This window comes from Mugil cephalus, chromosome 6, assembly GCF_022458985.1.
Source record: "Mugil cephalus isolate CIBA_MC_2020 chromosome 6, CIBA_Mcephalus_1.1, whole genome shotgun sequence".
Classification (NCBI taxonomy): domain Eukaryota; kingdom Metazoa; phylum Chordata; class Actinopteri; order Mugiliformes; family Mugilidae; genus Mugil; species Mugil cephalus.
The window spans coordinates 9,079,003-9,104,569 of record NC_061775.1 but is presented as its reverse complement, the minus strand read 5'-3'; the positions used below and the strand labels follow the sequence as shown (position 1 = coordinate 9,104,569).

General features: G+C 43.3%; 2 protein-coding genes across 4 annotated transcripts; both read right to left on the bottom strand.

Annotated features, from left to right (window-relative positions):
* Positions 1–771: 771 nt before the first annotated feature.
* dnm3a (dynamin 3a) lies at positions 772–20,893 on the bottom strand. 3 transcript variants are annotated; one of them, XM_047586469.1, is made up of 21 exons: positions 20,277–20,893; positions 18,306–18,379; positions 17,786–17,935; positions 17,461–17,664; positions 17,255–17,353; positions 16,305–16,465; positions 16,078–16,220; positions 15,849–15,984; positions 15,627–15,694; positions 15,405–15,543; positions 15,215–15,301; positions 15,062–15,132; positions 14,922–14,982; positions 12,200–12,226; positions 11,415–11,528; positions 6,551–6,660; positions 4,043–4,154; positions 3,275–3,436; positions 2,715–2,938; positions 2,464–2,622; positions 772–1,154 (listed from the first exon to the last, which is right to left on the bottom strand). In XM_047586469.1, exons 1-21 carry the CDS (start codon positions 20,435–20,437, stop codon positions 1,121–1,123), a joined length of 2,496 nt encoding a protein of 831 aa, XP_047442425.1. In that variant the 5' UTR covers positions 20,438–20,893; the 3' UTR covers positions 772–1,120. The 3 variants fall into 3 exon arrangements, with proteins under 3 accessions (XP_047442425.1, XP_047442426.1, XP_047442427.1); XM_047586470.1 differs by lacking the exon at positions 12,200–12,226; XM_047586471.1 differs by lacking the exons at positions 18,306–18,379; positions 20,277–20,893 and having other exon boundaries at positions 17,778–17,906.
* Positions 20,894–21,790: 897 nt separating this feature from the next.
* Positions 21,791–25,478, bottom strand: mettl13 (methyltransferase 13, eEF1A lysine and N-terminal methyltransferase). Its single transcript, XM_047587297.1, has 9 exons — positions 25,229–25,478; positions 24,677–24,949; positions 24,134–24,602; positions 23,821–24,020; positions 23,518–23,707; positions 23,062–23,226; positions 22,750–22,962; positions 22,515–22,646; positions 21,791–22,270 (listed from the first exon to the last, which is right to left on the bottom strand). Exons 1-9 carry the CDS (start codon positions 25,379–25,381, stop codon positions 21,978–21,980), a joined length of 2,088 nt encoding a protein of 695 aa, XP_047443253.1. The 5' UTR covers positions 25,382–25,478; the 3' UTR covers positions 21,791–21,977.
* Between the last annotated feature and the right edge of the window lie 89 nt (positions 25,479–25,567).

Below are 25,567 nucleotides of genomic sequence, written 5' to 3'. Positions count from 1 at the left end.
CTAGTGTACTTTGGATATATGTTTGCGTCTGCTCTTCTACTTTAGGAAACATCTGATAGTAATTTCAGAAATTGATAGCATGTGATACTAATTATCATAAACATTATCTGCTAAATTCTGGTGAAGATAAATGCTATTAGTTGCATAACTGCAATTGTGTAACCACGTTTCTAGAGACCCCTACAGCGACCAGTAATTCATTCTGTTTTATTTAGCAGACCCCAGTTATTATAACTCGGTACATCTCACTAGTTGGTTTTGTTTTGTTTTTGTTTGTTTTTTTCCGGTTAGTTCTCTTCCTCAATTTAGATATTAATGTTTTGAAATGTTTAGTTTCAGTATTGTTTAGTTAGTTAGCATTTTACCAGTTTAACTTTGGCATGTAGAGAATTTGGTCTCGGTAAACAAGTGAATATCTCCTCATTCCTTCTGTGAACACGTTTGACTAGTAATAAACACTTAAACTGAAGGTATTTCCTGTATAAGGTCAGTTTAGTAAATCCACAATGTGTTTTTTTTTTCAAATTTTTAGTCTAGGTTTTATTTCCTTTTTTTTCTTTTTTACAAGTTTCAAACCTAGTTTTTAGCATTAAAAACTCTACCCCCTTTTTTTTGTTAAAGTGTGGACCACCTTTTTCACCTTTTGTCATTTTTCTCATACACAGGCTACACACAGTAAAGTGGTGAATAGTAATAGAAGTGATAGAGATGACTAAAAAAAAAAAAATCTTTTTTTCAAGGCCTGATACAATAGGAAATAAGGATACGTGCTCAAAAATAAAATACAAGTTTATTAACAAACTGTAAAAACAGTGCACGTGTATTGTTTGTAGAATAGTTGAAAATTGATATTTTTATTTACACAAGGTTCAAGCACTTGAGAGAATCAGCAGACAGTCGCACACATTCCAGCATTTATGGCCAGTGATATTATGTACAAAACAGGCTGAGGATGGAGTGAATTTTGCAGACAGCAGCTCCCAGAGGAGACGGAGAAGCCCAGCGTAGTGCTTCAGATGGATTACACATCAAGCAGGTCATGGTGTCTCTGGGTATAAGTCAGCTGCAGCTGCAGAGACTGCGGGGGCAGATGGGTAATGGAGTTCTGAACTGAAATGATTTATTTCACATTCGGTATGGCTGGGGGATGCCTCCTAGAGAGAAGATCAGATAGAAGACATCACTGTATAGTTCAATATGTTAACCGCATTCAGAGATCATATGTAGCCCCACCACCACACACACACATCACATTTAATGCGAATGATTTTCTCAATGAAAGACTAACAAAGAGATTAAATTCAATTGTGTACATATAGTCTAATCTGGATTATTACGTTAGTCAGGATTTAGAATGAAGTTTAAATACCAGCTTTCAAGCTTTATAGGTTAAATTTTCCCAAATTAATGTAATAATCAAACTATAAAATATTTAAAATGCAACGTCTCCACTGCATCAATAAAACTGCACTGGCACAACAGGGAGCATTTCAGAAATATGGCCTACGCTAATTGCTGACTCTAAATCTGAGCGTTGTCATAAAAGATATAAACCCAATTACATGGATACATGGAGCGTTAGATGGGTTTGAAAGAAGAAGAGAGAAATTTTGAATTAGGGTGTGGGAAAATTATTATTACTGATGGATAGACATGAGAACACGAGAGATTTGATTTAGCAAGGAGATCATCCAAATGTTGTATCAGAGTGAGTCAGGGTTCACTTTGCTCCCAATACTATTTATATGCACATTTATTATATTTTAATACAGTAAATTTTGCAATACATTTTGTTACACAAGTCATGGTCGGACACCAGCGTTGACGATGAGAATAAATAGAAAAACACAAAATAGACGTGTAGACATAATCCCATGCCCAATGTGCTCTGTTGTGTAACTTCAGAGGAGGACTAGAGGACGGATGGATGGAAAGAGTCAGGGAAGGAAAAAAGAGACTGTATGCGGGAAAGAACCTAAAGAACCGTTGGAGAGCACAGAGGAAATGAGGCAGAGAGAAAAAGGAGAGACAGGCCAAAAGTAGGGGAGGAACCAGTGAAAGAGGAGAAGTGAAGAAAAAGAGGTACGGAGAAAAGGAAAAATAACGGTTATTGCATGAGGGAAACTAAGGAAGGCAATAAAACAAATGCATGCGAGGAGAAAAGGGGGAGAGGGAGGGTGAAGGAAGGACAGAGAGAAAGATGAAAACTTGACAGAGTGCTCAGCCTGTTGTCTCTGGCTCTAGTAGAAAGCTGCATGGAGAGAAGTCGTGTCTACTGAGGCTGATGGGAAGGAGAATATGAGAAACACATTTTCGAGCAGACCCCCACCCAGCTCAGATAACAACCTCTTCCAACCCCGCGACTCTGCAGAAGAACGACTGCTTGTGCATTTGTGAGAGCATTTAAGACACGGAGGTCATCATAACACAACAGCTCAGCTTGCAGGGCCTAATTTTTATCACCTTGGCACACTGGCTGGGACACGGTTCTGTTGTCCAGAGAGCTGCTGCAACCCATCAGGGGCAGCTTTGGGTCCGGTGTGAGACACCCGAGGGACAGGTGGAGCATGGCCGCGAGTCAACGCCTTCCCACCAATCACTGAGTTTTTAGGCACACTTGGGCTGTGTAGCGAAGAGAAGCTTAGGGTGACAGACTTAGAAATACATTTCTTTACTGCATGCATCTGATAACGCATCAGTGAGCGTGTTTGTACCTGGAAGCTTTTATCCAGGAGGAATCTACAGGTGGAGGAAGAGGAGTGGTGCAGGTAGAGGTGGAGATCTCTCCAATGACAGCGAGCGCCTCTTTTAGAGCTGCATGCTTTCGGAGCACTTCCACCCGATGCTGCTGCTGCTCCGGTGACTCATCCATCAGAGCAGAGCATTCTCCCAGAGCATAGAGCTGAGCCAGGAGCTCAGAGCTAATGAACTCCTTCACCTACGGAGAGGGATTATAAACTGCTGTGACACGTTAAAGTGTAGACTTTGTAAGATGATATTTTACTCTGACTTGGAATTATGAGTGTTGAATTCACTCTCAGAGGCGTGGTGATTTGTTTCCTCAAGGTTTCTCTTGCTTTATTCACGGGAATGAGAGCAACTAGTGTTTCTAATTGTTAATACGTGCACATTAAATGAATGAATTAGAAGATTTGAGAAAGACTTTTATCAAACACACTTTAAAAAAATGTGACAAATTTTGAAAGAGCCGTAGTGAGAAACAAAACTATAAAGAGAGAAGGGAAAAGTTAAGAGAGTGGTCCGGACAGCTTACACTGTTAATCATGAGGTGCATAATGGTCTTTGGCATTAGGTCCCTGATGGTCTTGTAGATGATGCTCATGTAGGAGTCAACAAGGTTACGAATGGTCTCCACTTGACGCTCCAGCTGGGGGTCTGTTAAGCTGTCGGGAGATCCACTTCCTTGCCCGTCCTCCTGTGCGACAGACGAGCGGAAAAACAGCCCTTACATTTTTAACCAACAACGCACAGTGTAGAGCAACTACTTCTGCAGGGAGTGCTGAGACGACACAGCTGGTAACTTCATGCTAATACAGATGTGTGAAGTGATTAAGATCTGACTTGTCATCTATTCTGCGCCGGTGACAAGGAGAAACACATTAGACGGGACGAGAACAGGGAGAGTGGAATAGAGGGAACACAAAAGAGAGAGGTAAGGAGGTGTGGGGAGAAGAAAGAAAGGGGGGAGTGGGTGAGGGACGGGGAACTTCTGATTAGAAACAGACTAGAACACACACACACACACACACACACACACACATATTGTAGTGACATCATGGAGCAAGAATGCTGCGCAAAGGAGCCAACGGCGGAGCGGGATGGATGGGGTGGGGGACTTGCTTTTTCTCTTTGGCAGGGGGAGAGAAGGGGGAACATGGAGAGAGAGGGATAAGAGGTTATGGTCGGGGTTTAGGGTTAGCGAAGGCAATGAGCGCATGCGACGCAAAGGTAAAGTGCAGACAGGTGCAGCTCCCCACAGCTAAGGTCACGGTTGGGTTTAATTAGGAGTCAGAGTACTAACAGTGACTTTCTCAGGGTAGACGCCGGCCCGGAGCAGAGAAGCCTTCCAGCTGTCCAACTCCTCCTGAGAGTTACAGGCCAGCTCCAAGCATTTGTAGTCCTTATACACGTTCCTGCAATTCATTACATTCCTGTGAGACATCTAAAAAAAATACAGGAAAAACACACTAAAAATGTACAGTAATAACACACTAAACTCAAGATTTCTGTTACACAGGGTACTACACATATACGTAAACACCAAGTTGCGCGGAGTGGCCCATTGTTTACCTAGCTGTCATTTTTAAAAAAATAAAAATAAAAAAACAGTACAAATCTCTCGTTCTCGTCTCTCGTTTCAACCAGTATTCACATTCTTTTGCTTGAGAACCCTGTGTAGGTAACATTTCTGAAGTTTTACTTACTTTTGAGATTACCAAAATCATCAATTATCATACCGAGTGTAGTGTATTTAAAAAAGGACATCGTGCTCGAAATGTTCCAAGACCACATGGATGATTTCAGTATCGGTGTTCTCATTTCTTAATAAACTCAGCAGCTCTTGACCCTGTGCACAGGTCAAATATTGTTGGGACATTATGTCTTTGTGTGTAACATGTCTACTCATAGAAAGCAGCATTTTGCTCGTACACACACAAAACAATTATGTTTCTGTAAAATAATACTTAAGAGAGATGCTGATTTATACAGAAAATGTCACAGTCTTTCTGGTTATTAGTCAGAGCTTCTATCCCCTATCTTTCCATTTGCCTTATCAAGAAAGGCGTGTTGTGACTGTTTCTCCTTTCAGGTTGGTTTATGTGAGATTTCAGATTTATCGCTGAACAAAAATTCTTTGACAAATTTATGAACACAACACAGTACAACAGCCAAGTCCAATGTGCTGTATATAGACTTGTTTACTGTAAGCGGTGCACTGCATTTTTCTGACATGAACTCCCTCACAGCATCTTATCTACTCATCATCCTCACGTATTTTCTCACTGTTATTTAATTCCAAGCTCCTCTTTCCCTCTTAACACCATTTAACCATCGCTATGCTTTGGCAGCGGAGGCAGCACAACAAAGCAAGAAACAAGCAAAGGATCTGGAGCAGGCTGTGGCCCATCTGCTAAACATTTTTCTTTAATCACTCACTTGTTTCTTTCCTCCTTTTGTTGTTCTTTTCTCACACTCAGAACACATAGCAATTAACCTCAAATATGTGAGACCTTCATGCGTATGAGAGGCAACAGAAACCGAGATAGAAACTGGAATGGACTTCAGCAACAAGAAAACCTATGCAGAGAGATGAAGAAACAGGCGTTCGGTTTGTGTGCTTAAGACTGGGCTAGGGCGGGCGAGGCTAATGAGTCAGGGTGTGGTGGCTAGCAGACAGGGAGCCAGGCCAACCATGACAATACTAGAGCGCTATTACACAAAGATGAAGACACACCAGCAAACACTGATGATTAAAATTGTTGATCTGTCACTAACATCAGCTTTTATTCCGTTCCCATTTGCTCTCGTCTCCTCAGCTCACGGCCAGTGTGAGATTTTTCACTCATCATGTGGAACTTCTGCAAAGCTCTGACTGCGTTCGATTTGAAGAGTTTCCTGAGGTTTTTGATTACTGTCAGACAGGGACAAAGCCACTGCAATGTCTACCCCCCCCCGCCCCCCCCCCCCCAAACCACGCACACACACACAAATACAGAAAGAGAAACAGAGTGAGAGAGCAGGAAAGAGGGGGTGGGGAGGGGTGGGGGGGCTCCACAGGACAGACTTTGACACATTCCTGGCCGATGGCTCTGATACTCTCTCTCTCTCTCTCTCTCTCTCCCACTTTCTTTCTCCTCTCGACCCGTCCAATTCTTCTTTCTCCCTCCTTTTTGTGGTGAGTCGAGCAATTCTTTCCAAACAAGAGCAGCCTCATCTCTGATCCAAGCTCTCTGGCTTTGATTAGCTGCTTAATGAGCCTGCCGTCGGTATGCTGCGGTCTACACGCGCACTCTTCGCAGAGGCACATACACACACGCACAGACACACTCACAAATGCCGTTTATGCGTCCGAACGCAGCATAGCAGAGAATTATAAACAAAGCCCACATGCTCTGGTACAATCAGGCAGGCTTTGGGCGAGCTCCAGCAACTAAACACACTCTCTCTCTCTCTCTCTCTTCTATCTTGTGCTCGCCCTTTGTCTCTCTGTCCTTCTCAATCTGTTTCACACACATAAACCCAAGTTAAAACCCAGCCCTGCCCTCAGAGTCCTGGCATGTACTTGTAGGATTTTTAGCGCAAAAGTACCCACTGGACATCCTTTCAGTTCCGGTGACAAAGTTGAATGAAAGAGGTCAGCGAAGGGGCAGAACACCACTCTAGCGTCTCCCCCCATCTTCCTCGGACACGTCCACCCTTCTAAAATATCGCCAAAATTTCAGCGAGCAGGTGACGAGAAGAGAACTCCCTTCTCTGACTCACACACTCACTCGCCACAAGAAAAACCCATCTCCAGTCAGACACAAACCTCAGCTCCGTGTTGAAGATAGCAAAAACAAATTTGCTGGACATGAAGCTTTTTTCCACATCTCTGAGCTTTAAGTTGTCCAGGGGAAGCATGTACTTCTTCTCCTTTTCCTGGAAAAGACAGAATATAGATAGATAAAATTTGACAGAGGTCTGCGGGGTAATTTATGACATCACAGTGAGGTAACACAGGTGTTGATGCGCCTCAGATAGGAAAAAACAACAGAGACAGGGCTCTGATCATTCTGGAGCTTCAGATAAAATACTTATGTCTGGTAGTAAATATTTTTCAGCCTGCTGAACTGTAGTGGGAAGTGTCAGAAGGCGAGGCGACGCGAGATGCGTAACACTGTGCTAGCAGAGCATCCAAGTTCATATATGATACGGATCTGTGTCTGAATGTCCGACTGACTTACATTAATGACCATCTAACTTGTAAAAGAGGAACACTGGGAGAGGGAAGGCAGGGGAACAAGATGCCATAAGTCTATAGTCTGTCATCACCATGGGGACTTATGAATGACAGAGAACAGTTGGAGGAGTGGAGCGGCCAGCGTGAGGAGAACCAGACAGTATGGAGGCAGGGTAGGGAGAAGTGAAGCAGGGAAAGAAGGAGAGAAGGGGTAGAAAAAAAAAAGAGGGAGAGAGACCGGGTCCACATGTGAAAGTCATTACTCAGACTCAAGCTCTAACACAACATTTCTCCAAAAGTGAAGCCCTTCCCCCTCGTCTCTCTTCCCCAGCCTGCTCCCTCTGTCTAACCTTTGAGAAGGGGCCTTCCAAAAAGGCTGGTCATAGGAAACCATGGATGTTGTTAAGAGAAAAATTAAGATGAAAGAGAACTTTGACCTCCATTGAAAAAGAGATTAAAAAAAAAAAAATCAAAAGAAGGTGTCCTAAAAATGCTGCCATTGTGGATACGTTTGAGCGTGTGCACGTATGTGGTACGAGGTGTGATGATATGCACGTTTCGGTCTTCCCTCTCTCCGTGCTCCCCTGAACCCTACGACTTTCTTCCTCTGCTCCCCTTTCCTTTTTTTTTTTTTGTCAAAGGGGCCCACTTCCTGTAACAGAGGTTGAAAAAAATGACAGAACGCGATTGGCGCTCATACAGCAACATCTGGGAACGCTTTAGACACAGGGGGAGGAGACTGGAGCAAGTATAGGGTGCTCTGATGGGGGAGAAATAAAAACTAGAGATGAGAAAGAGAGGAAGAGGATGGAGAGAGGCGGACAGAGGGATAGAGGGAGGTGAATTTCGTAGAAGTAGGCAAGGAAATGTTGAGGAACATAGAGAGCAGGAGAGTGTGCAGAAGAATTGGGGAGAAACTGCAGACCACTCCAAAGTTGATTCCCCATGGGTCCCATCAACCCATATATGGCTGCTAAGTTCCTCCCTAACTCTCTCTTCTTCTCTCACTCCCCTTATTTCCGTATGCCTTCTCTGAGTGAACAGGCAGATCCCTAGCTGAATGAGTGAATGTGCCACGTCAAGACTGGATACTACGCCGGGACACAGCCCTGCGGACAACCAATTCGAGATACCCCAACATCTCTGAAGGAGGGACACCCAAAAGAAGTGGATGTCTGATGTTTGTGTAGACCTCTCGCCCTGTGGCCCAGCACCGAGACCGGATAAGAAAAAAGAGAATAACAGAGGAAACCTTTTGCCAACTCCCCTGCGCCTCAGGCAGGACCGCTAGCAAACAGCAAGAGATGGAAATGGCAAGGCCGGAGAGAAGACAACGTGAGAAAGGGTCCTGCTCCGTCATCCCAGTGTTCAGACTACCTGTTCAGGATCTTACTGGTGTACAGTAGTCTGCACATTGGTTAGACTGTGCAAGGAAGTGCCTCAGCAGCCTACACTAATAACATCTACTCATACAATCAGGATAACATGAAAGCCTGCACGTCCTCCGCACTGAACCAAATATGGGGTCTAATATTCTCTAATATTTCTTGCTAACAGATGCAAATGTCTTTAATGTGCAAACGCTATCGACAGCTTTCGTTTCCGCAAATACTGTGATAATCTCTTCATCTCGGTGTACAATTTATCAGCCTGATTTAAGTGTCCTTGTTTATGCTGACGTTTACGGAGAAGTTAACGTTGAAGCGAGCGAACGTATAACTTGTGATTTACTGATGTCCTACTAATGTTTAAGGCTACAAAATTAGAGCGATAAATCGCCTATTTAGATGAGCTCATTCGGACCCATTTATAGTAGAGACTCTCTAAAACTAACAGTTGTTTTTTTCCACAGTGACTCACACAGTTTGAGATTCTGCATGTGCATCTGTGTTGCAATACGATAACTACTGTGTTCGCAGACATAGTGGCACTGCTCTGTATATGCATGTGTGCACATACGTGTGTGTGTATGTACGTATATTCCCAATGATGTCAGGGTGGTCGTGAAGTACCATGCATCAAAGCTGCTGTCTGAACCTGTGTCTCTCCTTCCTAGAGACTAATGGATCTGAGATATGGAACAGGCCTCACACACACACACACACACACACACACAGAGGAGTGCGTGTAGATTAAGTGTATAGGCATGAGCCGTCTGTTTTTCTTCAGGCTGCCTGGTGGAGCCCTGGCAGTCGAGGGGTGAAGGAATGTATGTCTGTTCAGTGTGCTGTGAAGATTAAACTCTGAACTATTATACTGCACTCTCAGCGTGAGGTCAACGCAGGGTACAAATACTATAGCTCACAGAACGCAGATGTACCGACACAGTCGCAAAGAGGTTAAAAAAATAGCTGTATGGAAGTAATCGACGCTGGGATGGTGAGGGGAGGTTGGAAGGGGAGTTTTTGGGGGTGAAGTCGGAGAAGAGGGGGTATTTGCAAAGAGGTTGTGGGGGAGTTTAGACGAGAGAGAGGGAGTCAAAAGGGGAGGTCTGCAGTGTAGAAACAGCCATGTGGGATTTCTCTGGGCAGATCTTGGAAGCTGGTGTTTGGACAAAGCTTCAGATTTTCCAGCCAGGAATGTGCACAGTCCCAGGGAGACTGCCAACCACAGAAAGGGGGAGAAAGAGAGAGGGGGTGAGATAGACGGAGAGGGGGGAGAGAAAAGGAGGAGTAAAAGGCAACGGAGGCAAAAGAAAGAGAGAATAAAGGGGGGCAGCAGTCGAAGAAAAAAGAAATATCTGTGGAGGTAGTGTGGGCGGGGAGTTATGAGAGCGGGAACTGTAAGAGAGAAGAAGCAGAAGTTTGGCCTGTATGACTCTGTGTGTGTGTGTGTGTGTGTGTGTGTGTGTGTGTGTGTGTGTGTGTGTGTGTGTGTGTGTGTGTGTGCATACAGAGATGTATGTGAAAAGGCGGCAGATAGGATCTCTTACGATAACACGGGTGACTGAAAATGCACTCAAGCCTTTCAAACACATAAACAGCTGATAAACTGTCCAACATAGCAAGGGCTCGCAAATATTAAACAGTGACTAGTCAAACCCGAGAACCTAAATGAACTGATTACATCTGCTCTTTCATGCGTAGAGCGAGTGAAGCGTATGCGCCTTAATGTGATCCGCAGACGGCTAAAGTTTGTGTTCTGATGTGGTCAACAGATTTTCTTGCCTGTCTTTGTATGATTTCTTGCAGATGTGTTAAGTCTGTGCGCACGAGTGAATTGATTTGTAAATGCTTAGTAAGGGAATGACAGCGAGAGGAAACCTATAACACAGTGTGTGTACAATACGCATGCCTGGGGCTGTGACTGGAACACTGTGTTCAAGTGACCCGGTGTTTATCTGAAAAGTGACCATGTGTCTGTCTGGGTGAGTGTATATTTTTCTCCACTATTTGCATGCCACTTTGTTTACATCAGAGCCTGCATGTGTACTGTATACTGTATATACAATTCTGTCCACTGTGTGTGTGTGTGTGTGTGTGTGTGTGTGTGTGTCTTAGTTTGGCTTGGGGCAGCTCCAGCTGTGTCAGAGTGAGTCGCTCCAAATGCCTAAACTCCCAGAAGAGGAAGAAAAGGGGGGAGTGTGTGGGGGGGGGAGTGAGGGGAGAGCAGGACGAGCAGGGAGGGGGGTGTCGGAGGAATGAATGGGGGAAATGGTGGGGTTCAGTTGCACATCCAGGTGGCAAGAGAGAAACGCAGCAGTTACTTGGACTGAAAAATGGGGCTACAGATGCCCTTCTAGTTGTGCATGAAGCAAAAATTCCTGCAGAGAGTCTGTGAAGTTTAGCTGCGACATGGCTTTCGAATAGTTTTAGTGCGGTCACAGAGAACAATAACTTATTTGCAAAAGCATATAATCTACATATTGTTTCTACCAACCACTCAGTTCTCGGTCTGTCAAACAATACAACTCAATTTCATCAGCGATGCCACGGTCGCAGACCTACAGTGCGTCCGTCCAGATGTGAATGTTTACAGGTGCTTGTTTGTTTCCATATACAAATGCTGAAATGTGTTTCCCCTCCTCTGATCTCGCCCCGTTCCCTCTTCCCATGACATCAACTGTGACGGGATGAGACTGTTGTGGTGTGTCTGCCTGTCTACACTTGCTGTGCAGACCTTCTGCTCCTGTACAGCAGGCACAGACAGGCAGACAGATGGCAGCCCCACTGACATCAGAGCAGAGGGCCACTAGGGCAGCTCTGCCGCCGACTTCAATAAAACGGCAAGGTTTCATTGAAGATCTGATGACAGTACTGACGAGCAATTTGCCTTCAACTTCGTTCTCTGTGCTCACCGGTTAACGTGCTATTTCAAGCGGAAGTGTGTTTTAATAAAATGATGCTGACTTAAGCGTACTGCTGTGCTTTGGGTTTCAATATTGTCATGAATAAAAAGACCGAACGTGATAAGAAGGACTCAGTGGGTGTTTAAATGAACGTGCAGGTTTCACCTCGTCATCCTTGTACCAGGACAGGGTCTCTGCAGAGAGGATGAACCAGTACTCCTTGGCTCCGCCTTTCATGATGCCGATGTTGTTGATGGTCAGCCAGCCCTTGCGTATGACCTTCACAACAACCAAGGAGAAGGAGCTCAGGCGGCAACAATGACAGGACCAGCGTAAAAGTATTTTTTATGCAAAGCAGGTCAACACAGAGCGGTGAGACCTTGCTGATGTAAATAAGAGTAAAAAGTCAGAAACAATTGACACTGGAGGAAAAATTTGGTTGGCAGTTAGACATATGCATTAACAAAACATTTCAACCACCACCGGTGGATTTACACTGATCAAAGAGAAATATTAAATAGGTAAAGAGAAGACAGGAAACAGAGACATGAGAGCAGCCAATCACATCTGGAAAAAACAGGATGGAAGAGACTGGGCGAAAGTGACAGACAAGGACACTGTGGAGGAAAGATGTGCATGAAGTTACAGGAAATAAGAGATAATACCAAGTTATGACATATACATCCTGTAAGCGACACAGGATATTTATGGAACAGAGGAACTGAGCAAGATTAAGAATCATTAGGTTACAACATAAAAAAAGGTAAAATAGATCGTGATACTGGCAGAGTATCTGTTGCAGATGTTGAAAAAATGGTTAATGAAGATACAAGAAGCGATTTTGCCAGAGTGCATGTTTGCTGCCGTTAGTGGAAACCCACAACCCTTAAGATCGTATCTCCAGCAGAGGCAGCAGTAAGTGAGAAGGATTAAAGAGGCTGGTCTCCTACTATTAGACTTGAACGAAGAGCCACACCCTAGAGAAAAACAGGAGATAAAGTAACAACATTATGGTAGAATTGTTTTGTTTTTACAATATTACTTTTTATGGGAAGAAAATAATATTTGAGAATTATGAAAGCAAGAGGAAGCACGAGAGACTGTGTAAATAAATGATGCTATTTTGTATCTTTTAAGTTGTGGTTACAGCATACTGCTGTTCGACAAATATCACAAGCCAAGGCTCCTGCCTAAATCATATTGGAAGTGTGTTCTTAATTATCCCAGTTTTCTAATGTGGCACATAAATATCGTGTTGCACATTAATCATCACAAATTTAGACAAAATGTCCTGTTTTTCCCTGACTCAATTCCTGTGAAAAGCCAAGATCAACTCTGGTTGCATTATTGGACCCAAAATCCTGCTCAGTAACATCACAAACGTTTTGATTTATCTGCAGCTGTAAAGCGTATTAATGCTGATTAATGCATAACACACGGGATGGGGATGTAACTGGAAAATGGAAAAGGCGAGGGGAAAAGTTTTGGTTAATGCACTTGCACACACAACCTCTGCACTGCATTGAAGGACCGCTTTGGAACTTTAAGACGCCATGGAGCATCTAAATAGGAGAGAAGACTAAAATGAAAAGCCAGCGTACAGTTAGGTCCATATATATTTGAACAGTGACACAAGTTTTAGCTGTTTACCAAAATATGTCCAAGACACAGTTGTATACTGAATATAGGCTTAAAGTGTAGACTCTGTAATTTGATTTTTATTCCCACCCAAATCTGAGGATGTTGAGGAATTGCAGCTCTTTGATTTTTAGCCACCACTTTTTCAAGGGACCAAAACTCAAAATGTATTATGTTAATTATTATATTATTTTTTTTTAATGGCTATATTTAATGCATGGGCTGTTCCCTCAGAAATCCTTCATCATTTAAGGACACAGGTAAAAAAATCTGGAGTTGATTCCAGGTGTGGCATTTGCATTTAGAAGCTGTTGCTGTGAGCCCGCCTCATGCAGTCAAAGGAGATCTCATCACCATCCTTACGTTGAATAAAAAAAAGAAATCCATCAGAGGGATAACAGAAATGTCAGGAGTGGCCAAATCAACAGTTTGGTACATTCTGAGAAAAGACAAACACACTGGCAACCTCAAGAACTCAAAATGATCTGGATGTCCACAAACAACAGTGGTGAATGAGCGCAAGATCCTTTCCATGGTGAAGAAAACCCTTCACAACATCCACCCAAGTGGAGAACTTCCTCCAGGAAGTAGGTGTAGCAGTATCTAATTCTACCAAGTATGAAAGATTTCATGAGAGCAAATACAGAGGGTTCACCACAAGGTGCAAAACATGAATCGGCCTCAAACGTAGAAAGGCCAGATTCAACTTTGCCAAAACACTTGTGAAGAAGCCGACCCAGTTCTAGGACAGCGTTCTTTGTACCTGTACTAGAACGAGGGGAACAAGAAAGCATGCAGAAGGCTTGGAACAGCTGATGATACAAAGCACCAGACATATTCTGTAAAACATTTCATAGGATAGTTCTGTTCAACCCTTTGAATTAAACCTGGAAGTCTTCACGTCAACTGCATCTTAGATGTTTAATTTCAAATCTAATATGGTCGCATGTAGAGTCCAAATCATGAAGATTGTGTCACTGTCCAAATATATATAGGCCTATGTGTTTCTAGTCTGGGCTATATGGTACTAAATGAAGGATGTCTACATTTAAATTTAAATTAATTTAAATTTTGAACTGAATATCATTTGATTGTTTAGTTGGAAGTCACTAAAAAAGCCCTATTGGGGATCCTGACTGTTTCACTGACTGTAACATCCCCTTACGAAACTGGAAAAGCTCCCATTCACTGGGAGACTAGGAAGCTAGAAGCCCTGCAAAACTTTGTACAGGGTGGTTTCTCCTAAATGATCCTGATCAGTGAGTCTATAGTTTATCCACTGTAGAATTTGTGTCATTGTGAAAATACTTGTGTGTCTGAACACTAAGATTAGATGTAAAACGGGTAAAGCCTTCTGTGCGTCCTTTGAACTTGGTCATTTTTTTTCATTACTTTATCTTCTATGCAATGGTTCTGAATCCAGCTCAATCAATTCATCATGCTGCATAGGATAAAAAGCCGGCAACAGGTGTCCAACAAATGCCAATAGTTGAAGGACAAACCAGAAAAGCTGGGGTCACAGACATTCACCCGACACTGAACAACATCCGACTGACAGTTTGTGTTACAGCCTTTACAGTTTTATTTGTCCTGGCTCACGTCAGTACTGTAGGCACTGAAGATTTTCAAAGGATTTATTTGTGTTGGTCTTTGACTGTGCATATACAGCAAAATGCCCTCACGTCATAAGTTTGTCCTATGAGATATTTGTGCCATATTTTGTCATAATTTTCATGTAAATTCTGGATTAATGGTCAAAATATGTACCGTCACTTTGAGCTCATTCTTGGGTCAAAGTGAATGTCTGAAGCAAATTTAAAGAAAATCCTAGACATGGGAATTCATTCATTCATACTTTCACAGTGACCTTAAATTTTGACCTTTTCTCACCAAACTCTTATCAGTTCATCCTGTAGTTAAAGCGAATGTTTGTTCCACATGTGAATAAATTCCTTTCAAGTGTTCCTGAGATGACACATCAGAAGAGTGGGCCAGGCAGACATACACAGTAAAAAGCAGTGGTGATAGTCTTACCTGGTTTCCTGTCATCCCTGTAGCAGTTTTCTTAGTGCTTTGATTGTACACTTGCTGTGAACTGAGAGAGAAGTACAGAAAATTGGAGTCTTACAGTTTGTAGTTGACTTTATAGTTTAAAAACCAACATGGTTACTCACTTAGTGAAGCCAATGAAGTCTTCGTGGTTGGTATTTATGTAAGCAAGTTGTATGTCAATAAGCATCAAGATCTGAATAGAAGAAAAGTATATTAACTAGAGAAATGCATCTGAAAGTTATTTTTGAGTGCAAAGACGAGCGTGTTTAAATGACCTGCTCTCTGCATTTAATCTCCTGTTCTCGGATTTCAGTGGTTACAATTCTCTCTGTTTCATCTCGCAGTTTGGGAAAGGAACCGAGCTGCAGAGAAAAAAACGAGCAAAAATCAGATTTGACCAGAAATTTGTGAAATCGTGAAACGTACAAAACATCACACAAGAGCATGACACAGTCATATTCATACCTTATTGATACACTGGTACACAGTGGTGATTAGTTCTTGACTGACCATGTCAATGCATTTAATACACGGCCCTTTAAGACTCGATATCTGTTTCTTCACTATGGCTTCAAAGGCCATGTCGGGAGTGAACAAGCCTGTCCTATAGGTGAAAATAAAAATGAATTGAAAATAAAAATAAATGATGAGACAGAAATGAATGGAAAAACAGAAAAGTATACTGACCTGACACCATGGATGTTTCTGATGGCATAGTTAATCTCCCGCCTCATTTTCCTCTCATCAGTCTCAACCTAAGGACATGCACAGTAAACCATAGGTCACAGCTGAGGACTTGTGTGATGAGTAATTAGCTAGTTTTTACAAACATCCTACTGTTGTACACCTGAATGAAAAGTATTATGTATTCACACAGATAAACGAAAAGAATCAGAGAGAGAATCAGACCTTGACCAGTTCATAGGGGAAGCGCTCATGGAAAATCCGATTGATCCTAGCACCTCCTGACAGGTTAATGGTGTCCACTTTGTCACCTGAGCCCTCGATAAATTTCTCAAAGTCAGCAGCCAAACGCTGCACTGACCTGAAAGGCAGAAACACATAGACCAGGACATACATAAATAATTATAAAAGCAGTATATGGGCACACACAGAAACACAGAAACGACTGACTGACTGAAGCAGTGTCTTGGTCCTGCGTGCAGGGTCGTCTGGACTGTAGTGTTTATACTCTTCGGCCTCTTTGTTCAAGGCCAGAAGTTGGCTCTGCAGATGACTACGGAAGACAGGCAGCGTGTCCCGGATGTGGTTCGTCAGTTGCTGCAAACAAACATTGTCAGTAAATATCCACATGCATATAATGTAATTCATATCTATATATGTGTTTATGCATGCATTTTTAACCTGGTTAAGTGTTCTTTGTAAATACGGGGTGCCCATCCTTTCAGCAATGTGTTTGTAGGCCGGATGGGACAGGAAGAACTTCTCCTCTGCCTGCAGAGCTGCCATAATATCCTTTTTCCCATCGATGTCCTTCTGACTGCGGTTGACCACCCCGATGTAACCTGGGCAGGAAGAGATGAAAGGGAAATGAAGAGCATGTGATCACTGCAAGGAAGACAAAGTACGGCAAGAGAAAGGAACAAATTAGGCCTCTGATGTGAGGTAGCTTCGACTTGAATTTTCTGACATGTCTTCGGGATCTCTTCCCAGACTGCCATTTGTTCCATTATGACTATAGCATACAAGCAGGAAATGTGTGTCTTTGTGCAACAGCAGGGCATGTTGGATAAAGTGGGCCAAATCCCCTATTTAGTACAGTGATAGATGTAATAGCACCAAGCTTCGTATCTAATGCTTCAGCTCTGTGCTGTTTGAGGGGAAGTTATTTCAGTGGGGTTCCATGGCTAATTCATTTGCACTGTAGGAGAAGCATGAAGGATCCAGCACCTGGTGGTGCTTTACCCAATCTGTACACTACCCCGGGAGCCTCCTGCAATGACTTTTTCCAGGGCTCTCTCTTACTCTGTCTCATACACAGAGCAAAAAAAAAAAAAACACAGATCTTTGAATGGCCAACAGGCAGGCTGGTGCCTATCAACCTCCTTTCTCAGACCATCAGTAATAAAATTTCGTACTCCTTATGTCTTCCAGATCCGCACATGAGAACCAGGGAACACAGACGGACACCCGAGCTCATGTACGCTGCAGTGATGTCATATAAAGTCCAAAGCCATCTTGGCACACAGTGAGCTTCTGGCTGGCGATAACAGACACTATCACTATGTCAGTCCACTGCGACTAGATTGCAGCTAGATGGCTAAATACACCAAGCACACATGCAAGTAGCGCACCTCTGCGTAGGGGAAGCAACCTGTTCTCTAGTATTTCCCTGGCATCAGTTCCTTCATCCATCAGGTCCAGCTTTGTGATGACGCCTATTGTGCGCTGACCTAAAGGGAAGATTAAAGTTTGTACTGCCTTACAAAGGTGATCTCAGAAAGTATATTTACTATTTTAGTTTAACACTTTTATTCCAGAGTTATAGTTACAGGATTACCTTGTGGGTCAACATCCTTGGCCAGTTTAAGTGCATCAGAGTTGGCCAGGTCAGTGTTGGCTGGAGTTACAGCCAGGATGAGACAGTTTTCCTTACAGATATACTGCATGATCATGTCTCTTATCTGGTACTCTATGTCTGCTGGCTGATCGCCCACTGGAACCTTGGTGATGCCTGGCAGGTCCACGAGAGTCAGGTTCAGCACTGTAAACACACAATATGAAGGAAGTGTATAAATAATTGAACAGGTCATAGGTTCGTCTGAGGTACGCACTGTATGCGAATGGGTACGTCATGTGGAACACGCAAATACACACTGTGTTACCGTGTGGTGAGTAAATCCGAAGGTTGATGGGGACAGGAGAGATGGCTTTATTAGAACCCGTCAGCCTGCGCGTCTCTGTTTCGATTTCCATGCGGATCTCATCAAAATCTGTGAACTGCTTTCCTTTACAGTGGAGAAATTCACCATACTCTAGGAGAGACACACAAAGTGACAGATATGTAATAAATGTGATGATATGTTTTATGGCCATATTTGTTTCAAGAGTCATGCAATCCCAGAATAATACAGCAAGATACAAGACTTCTACTTAATAAAGGATATTCTGTTTGCAATTCTTCTCTAGAAAAAATGTAAAATTATTTTGAGACCATTTCTGAGATAGTACAAATGCAACGGATTTTGATACTTGCTTCTTTTTGGTAGAAGCAAGAGGCCTAAAGAAACACACAGTGTCACATGTCTCATCTTTAGAAGACAAGTCTAGGCACAGTTATCGCACAATATAATACTGCCATCTGGTGGCTGCAGAGTGAGACGCGAACGGCACAAACGTTCTTACCAGTGTTAGCACTTAGCAGCTGAAGGATTAAAGGTCTGCGAGTGACGATTCCTGAACCCCGGGGAAGGAAGTCCCTGTTAGAGGAGAAAGACTAAGTTGGAGAAGAATATACACACAAACACACAGAGATCAACTATCGCTGGTACTTGATGTCACTTCCAACCTAAATCTGAAGCATTAGCTTGATTTTTCCCTTTCAACTCTTTTTACATACAAGGTACAACCATTATACTGAACGTATATGATGAGCTAAGCCTGATCTACGTGCCTCAGAGTGTTTCCTTGTGATATTGTCCAATTTTTCCATAACTTGACACAGACGTTCAAAGGAAATGTTTGCCATCTGATCACCCCGATGAGACATACACTCACTCCTCAGTTCATTGGGTTTACTGGAGAAAACAAAAACTGTATTGTGTTGTACTGACACATGTTTCTATTACAGAAACTCTTCTGTGTTTAATTAAATACATTTAACCGCACCACAGCACCTACATCCTCCAAAGTGATAACACAGTTGAAACCACATTTCTGACACTGTCTCAACATCAGCTGAATATTATAACAGTCGCTAAGATTTAGTCCAGGACGGTTATATTGTGATGCGTTTTACTAATGTACCTAATAAACTGGCAAGTGGATCCATATTTAAAGACTAGAAGCTGGAGTGTTAACTATAAAAATACACAGGGTGAAAAATAACCCTCCTCCTTCCTATTAAAATCAGTTTCAGGAAGTTTGTTTTATTACATCCTGTCCCAGATCAACACAGTCCTTCACAAAAGGGGTGTCATAACATAGTAGCGCCTGAGACAAAGGCCCGAGGTATGTGATAAAACATCAGCACACCCTCAGGAAAGCCGCCCCCTGCAGCAGTAACAAATGTAGCAATGGCGCAGATAACGGCCTGAGGAGTCTGCTGCTCTGGACAATGCATAGGTCTCCCTCAGCTAACAGAGCTCCACTGTCTCCTCTGTGGCTGCAGGAAGCTCTGAAACTAAGTCACCAGCATTCCTTCGAGACAGGATGGAAGTACAGTCTCCTCATCACACATTTCAGCCGCACTGAAACTTTACCCAAACAACCGCGTTATTCACGAGTGAGCTTTGTTATTTTTAGGACCATGAAATATGCTTAAGGTCAGGAAAAGATGTAACGCAACAAAGCTCTATTCAGCTCAGTTTTGGTGAACAGAAGGCTAAAAAGAAGCTGCACCTATTAAGTCTCGGGATCCTGCCCCTTCACTGACACCAAATATGTGATAAAGCTGCTGCGCTGACTCCTGTCACACAGGCTTTGACATGTCTGGCATCCACCACTTCAGACTAGCAAATATAGCCTCATTACGAGAGCTGGATGTAGGCCATGATATAGGAAGGGGAAGCGCGCCGTAGGTTCTTCATTCAGTTAAGTGAAACCTACTGGATGCTTTTGCTTTGGACAGGCTGTCCCTGTACACGCTGAGTTCTGTTTCAGGTTTCTCCTGGTAAAAAGCGAGTTTTCTCTTAGCACAGTCGCCCTAGTATTTGCTCTGGGTTCTGTTGAGCTTCCTTGAGACAATTTTAATTGCATTTGACACTATGTGAATAAAGCGGAAATTAAATCCATTAGTCATCTCGGATTTTCCCCAACTCTCCATTCCTAAATGTGCCTGTTGAGACATTGGCATGTCAATCAATTGTCTTGACAAAAAAAATACGCAGCATAAGTCAGAACTTCTGAACTTTTGACATATTAGCTACAATAACTTAAATTAAAAAAAAAAAAAAAAAACACTACTACGAATACTACCTAAAAATGACAGTAAAACTAAACTTAAAGTGTGTTTGGAGCTACTGAAAAATACAACACTGTAACAACACCTGAAGTACACACATGGTCCCTCATGTTTCTGGTTGTCTTCAAGTTAACCACGTGGAAAGGTGAACAGGTAAAGGACGCTTTTATCTTCTTCTTTTTGTCAGATCATACCTGCCCACGAAGTTTTCCAGCACGGAGCTCTTTCCTGCGCTCTGGCCGCCGACCACAGCGATCTGCGGCAGGTGGAGGCTGCAGCTCTGACCCACGGTGCTCAGGGCGTCTTGAAGCCGGTTGACCAGCGGGATCAGATCCTCCATCCCGCGGTTGCCCATCGCAACAGGGGCGGTTACCTGTCCAGCCCCCTTTGAATCCTGTTTTCCTCCGGATCTAGTCTACACCAGTAACCAGTAGAATGACTACCATACTTAAAAGTTACTTACGACGGTATCATTATCATTCGTGAAAGGGGGGGAAAAAAGAGTCTTAACTCCACAAAAGTCGGTGCCGAATTTTAAATGTCTGAAAGGAGCCGTTGGTTCGGTGTGGTTCGTGGGTCTGGTAACGACAGCAGTCGGACCATTGCAACTCACAAACCTTCAGTCTCCCCGAAAACAGCTCGCTTACAACATGTTGGTCGATTTAAAACTCCGAGAGTTTGTAGTGTGTAGTTTCCCTCAAAGTCCGAACATATTAAAGGAGCTGGCCTCTTCTCCGAGTTTGGTCCACGGGCAGGGGGAAAACACAGCTTGACAGCTAACGGAATAAACTTCCCTACGCATGCGCATTACAGCGCGAGTTTAACGCCGCAACCCCCTAATGCTGAAGATAGACAAACTTCATGGCCAATTATGAGAGTAGCTACCCAGATTTATCAGACACCAAGAAAGCTATTTGAAATCCTACACATCCAGACGGGACAGGGCAGGGCAGGGCTCCGCTGCAGGACTATAAACACTGCAACTAGAACCAGAGTGTACGATGCATCTACTGTAAATAACGCAGTTGCATTCTTTCCCGGTGAGGGAGTAGGCACGCTGCAGCATGCTGGAAACCAGGCAAGTGAAAGAGAAAGTGAGGGATACATGCCCTGATGACACATTCCCTGATATGATGAGGGATTTTTGTTTTTTTTATCTCAAACTAATGAGAAACTGACAGAGAAAAAACTTGCTTCAATTACTTCAAGAGTTAACTTATTATTGTAAGAAAGTTTCTTATAGTTCTGAGAAACTAAGTGACTACTTTAGCACATTGCATCTTTATTTTTGAGATAACAATTATATTGAGTTTTTTCGATATTGTGAAATACTAATTCATTAGTTCCAAGATTCTGATCATTGTGACAACGCTACTGAGACACTGAGCGTTTAAAGATACGAACTCATTGTAAGAATATGTCCTTACTGTTTTGAGAAACTATGTCATTACTTTGAAATGTCATGTCATTATTCAGATATTTACTCATATTTTGGGAAAGTTGCTCATTATGTTAAGAATATTACTCATTATTTTTAGGTTTTTCATCATCGTGAGATACTCAAGATTCCAGTTACTGTCAGAGATTATCAATCTTTGGAGAAAGTTTCTCAATTTTTTTTCCATTTTGACAGAATAATTTGCTATTTCAAGATGCAAATTATTGTGTTTTGTATTAAGAGTTTTTGTAGAACAACTCCATTAAGATGTACAGGTAAAACAGTTTTTACTTATGATTGCGTATGATATACATGTATACAGTATGTATATGCTTTTCATTACACTGCATTGAATGGTTGAAGGAAAAGCATTTAATCTACTATTTCATTTTCTTGCACATATTGTCAGTCTTTACACATAGTTAAAGCCAAACCTCCCCTTGGTCACAAACAAACTTCACTCTACTTTGATGTCTTTTAACAGCTCTGCAATGTCTATGTGTGGCTTGCGGTGGGGTTCAGTCCTATTAGAGTACAGTGCACTCTGTAGATTCTTGGCTGATTGGCTCAAGGATGGAAGGATGCGGGCGGCATCTGGTGCCTCCTTTTCTACACGAGAGCACAGAAGGACTTCGTTGATCTCCTCTTCGATCTTTCGAGAGAGGATGGTAGGAAACACGCCACTCACGCGCTCAAGCACGGTTTTCCTCAAGGCTGGGTCACGACATGCAAGGTTCAGTATGAACAGACCTGGCAGGGAGGGATAAGGACAGAAAATAAATAAATAAACACATGCAGATTGAGACTACTTTAAGTATGGTGGTTTATCAGTTTGTGTACTTGTGTCCAATCAATTCACAATGACGCATTGTGCATACTTTGGAATAAATTAAATGTTGTCTAATTTTATCCTGTGCATTTATCGTCATTGTTCCACTGACGGCATACAAAACTCAAACACATAAAGACAAAGTCGTAGTTGATAATTCTGTACCTCTGGGAGTTAGCAGGCTGCAAACCTTCTGCAGAATGGGGGTTTCCACAAAAGCAGCTGGAGGACAACTCATACCCAAAGTACTATCTTTATTGTCTACATCGAACATGATGACATCAAACAAGCGGCCACCTTCAAAGAAAAAAAAAGCCACAGTCAGTGTTCTGTACAGTCGATATGTTTACAGCCTTGTGGCCTTACTTTTGCCTGTCCTCTGCTTCATTCCTCCGCTTACCTTCTTTTTCCAGGGCACAGATGCGTTCAAGGCCGTCACCAAGAGTGACAATTAAACGATCATCTGGTTGGAACCCGAACCACTGCTGTGCCACTTCAAGCACAACAGGGTCCAGTTCCACGACCTCAACAGTTACATTGGGTACAAAGTCCCGCAAAAACTGGGGCAGGCCTCCTCCTCCAAGTCCCACCAAGAGCACTGACAATGGGACATCTAAGAAAGAAAATACAGCAGGAAACAGGCATAGTAAGACATTTTATGCAAGGTTCTATCTCTTTTAGGTCTCTTCTACCACACTGACACGACACACACCTTTGTTTTGTGGTGTTCCCACCCCAACCATAGTGAGACCAGCCACCATGACCTCATGGTGAGAGCAGCAGAGGAAGCCGCTGTCCACAGTCAGAGAGTTTGAGGGTGTTACTGGAGCAGCTGCTGCCTTGCTTTTCCGTTTGTTCTTCTTTTTCTGACTTGATGCTGCAGGGGCACAAATTCATTTAATTTACCTACTGACATCATAACGAGCAACTACTCTTGACATTATCATATTTTTACCATTTCATTATTATTAATATTATTATTATTATTATTTTATTTTATTCTTGTTGCATCAGAATTGCTTTCAGTTCAAACTGAAAAACTAAATCTTCACATACTGCATGTTCACTGTGCGCACTGTTGGTTGTGCTTGATGCGTTAATAACACGACTTAGTGATGATTTTTACTATTAAACAAACTGAAAGAAAAGAGGAATCAAAATAAATTACCAGCACTTAATGCAACAAGGCGGCTCTCTGATTGAATGAGTGCGGCGTTGGACAGGAACACAAGTCTGCGATACAGCTCTCCATCTTCTCCTTTCACATTCTCCACAATATACTGCCCACTCAGCTGACTAACACCACTGGCCACCTCCTCTCGCCAACCGAGGTCACCTCCCACTGACAGAAATGGCACCTACAGAGGGACAGTGAGCAGAAATGAATGTAGTTATGCTGTTATTTTTGCTAAAACTGTGTTTTATTGTTTCAGGGAGAATTTTAAACGCAGTGATTTTTGTGTGTGTTAACCTGCTGGTTTACTGGCATCCCCGGAGGAGCCAGGTCCATCACCATTGGTGAGAGTTCTGACTGGACGGACTGCATGTCTGTGTACTCCTGATTCCTGTGCATTGCGACAATAACTAGGCGCCGAAAGTTAGCGCTGGCTGCTAGCTGCCTTCGTCCCTCACTGGAGCTGTAGAGCCAAGCTGTCTCACTCCCCTGAGGCACTGAAAAAACAAGCAGATGGAATCAGGCAATAAAAAGAACCTGAAATAACCAAATACAACCACTGACCCACACAAGGGATGAAGAAACATGTTGGAATGACTGAGGAGCTCACCAATAAATATAGCAAACTGGTTGGATCTTGGCACCTTGGTACCTGGTGGACAATCTTGCACAGTGAGAGTGTATCTGGGAAGGCCGGTCTTTGCGTGGCAGAGAGTGAGCGAGAGGTTTGAGCTCGCGTCAGTGCTCGTCCGAAGCCTCTTTCTCAAGACAGAGTAGGACTGATGCTCCCTCACAGCTGACAACAGCTCTACAACCTGTGCGTGACGGACCGGGGCTCCGTCTTCTCCAAGGCACATCTCAAGAATGGGCATGGGCATGGGCTGACGGAACTTGGTGCAAACTAGGACAAAGACGGGAAGAGCAAAGGAGTCTTCCTCTTTCCCTCTTTCCTCCTGCAGGCAGTGGAGCCTCACGGCCCATCCGAGCTGGACAAAGTGCTCCACGGCCAACTTGATGACTTCCTCCTGAGCCAGCGTCACACAGACGTACCGCCCCCCGACGCATAGCACGCGGCTCACCTAAAAAACCCAAGGAAACTGCAGTAACAACACAAACAGGCACACTGATTATTTATTGTCAATTGGTTCCTCACCTCAGTGAGCATGTTCCTGGCCAAAGCACCTTCTTCTTCGGAGGCCATGGCATCCAGGGTTCCCTTATCCAGAACAGCCTGGTAGCTGCAGTCTTCGTATGGCGTCTGCGTAGCATCCACCTGATGGAAGGCCAGGTCTGGCCTGCGTTCAGCATTTCGCTGGTTCATGTGGGTCACTACAGTCTCACTGATATCTATATTGATCAGATGTTTGTACCCAACATCGTACAGCTGTTCACTCAGCTCAGAGTTACCACAACCAACCACCAGCACCTGCAACACACACAGACAACACACCCTTACCTAAGCAGTGCTGTTTAAGGCTCTGAAAAGTATCTTGAGACCATCTGAACTGTTACTGATGCTATATAAATATAACTGAGTTGAATTCGAGCAAGACACTGAATCAGACGTGTTAGCAGGACGTGAATGGATAGTAGAATCTGGCCGACTAATAAGAAGTGTACTTGAGCTGCATTGGTGACATCTCTACATAAGCGTAACGACTCTGGGCTTTAGTGTAATGCTAAACCCGTGCATGTCCCACTTTACCTTGTCTTGAACTTTGATGTATTTATGCAACACGCCGCAGAGTTTGTTGTAGTCTCCATACCATTCAAAAGCTTTCTCCCCGCGCTTCTTAAAAAACCTCTCCCAGTACCCAGCAGAGCTGAACTCCTCGGCGGTGCGAGGTAAAAGATTCATGGTCAGCTGCGGTGGTTACAGCTGTCAAAAACGTGCTTCGGTTTGTTTTAACAGGGTATGTTTGCAACCACCGCTCCACATGGCACTTGGGACCTATTTTTCCACCCGGACAACTTTGCTGCCAGCACGGCTCGCTGATTGGTGAATCTTTCGTGGGCGGAGCTACACTCTACCCGGTGATTCGCT

What these genes read in the sequence shown, in the direction of transcription:
- dnm3a (XM_047586469.1), bottom strand. Translation starts at nt 20,437, where the DNA reads ATGGGCAACCGCGGGATGGAGGATCTGATCCCGCTGGTCAACCGGCTT. An exon ending in AGATTAAATGCAGAGAGCAG is followed by an intron (nt 15,133 to 15,214) that starts GTCATTTAAACA and finishes TCTTCTATTCAG; the next exon opens with ATCTTGATGCTTATTGACAT. An exon ending in TCCTGGATAAAAGCTTCCAG is followed by an intron (nt 2,623 to 2,714) that starts GTACAAACACGC and finishes TTCGCTACACAG; the next exon opens with CCCAAGTGTGCCTAAAAACT.
- mettl13 (XM_047587297.1), bottom strand. Translation starts at nt 25,381, where the DNA reads ATGAATCTTTTACCTCGCACCGCCGAGGAGTTCAGCTCTGCTGGGTAC. An exon ending in CCAGGAACATGCTCACTGAG is followed by an intron (nt 24,603 to 24,676) that starts GTGAGGAACCAA and finishes TGGGTTTTTTAG; the next exon opens with GTGAGCCGCGTGCTATGCGT. An exon ending in CAGCCTGCTAACTCCCAGAG is followed by an intron (nt 22,271 to 22,514) that starts GTACAGAATTAT and finishes CCTCCCTGCCAG; the next exon opens with GTCTGTTCATACTGAACCTT.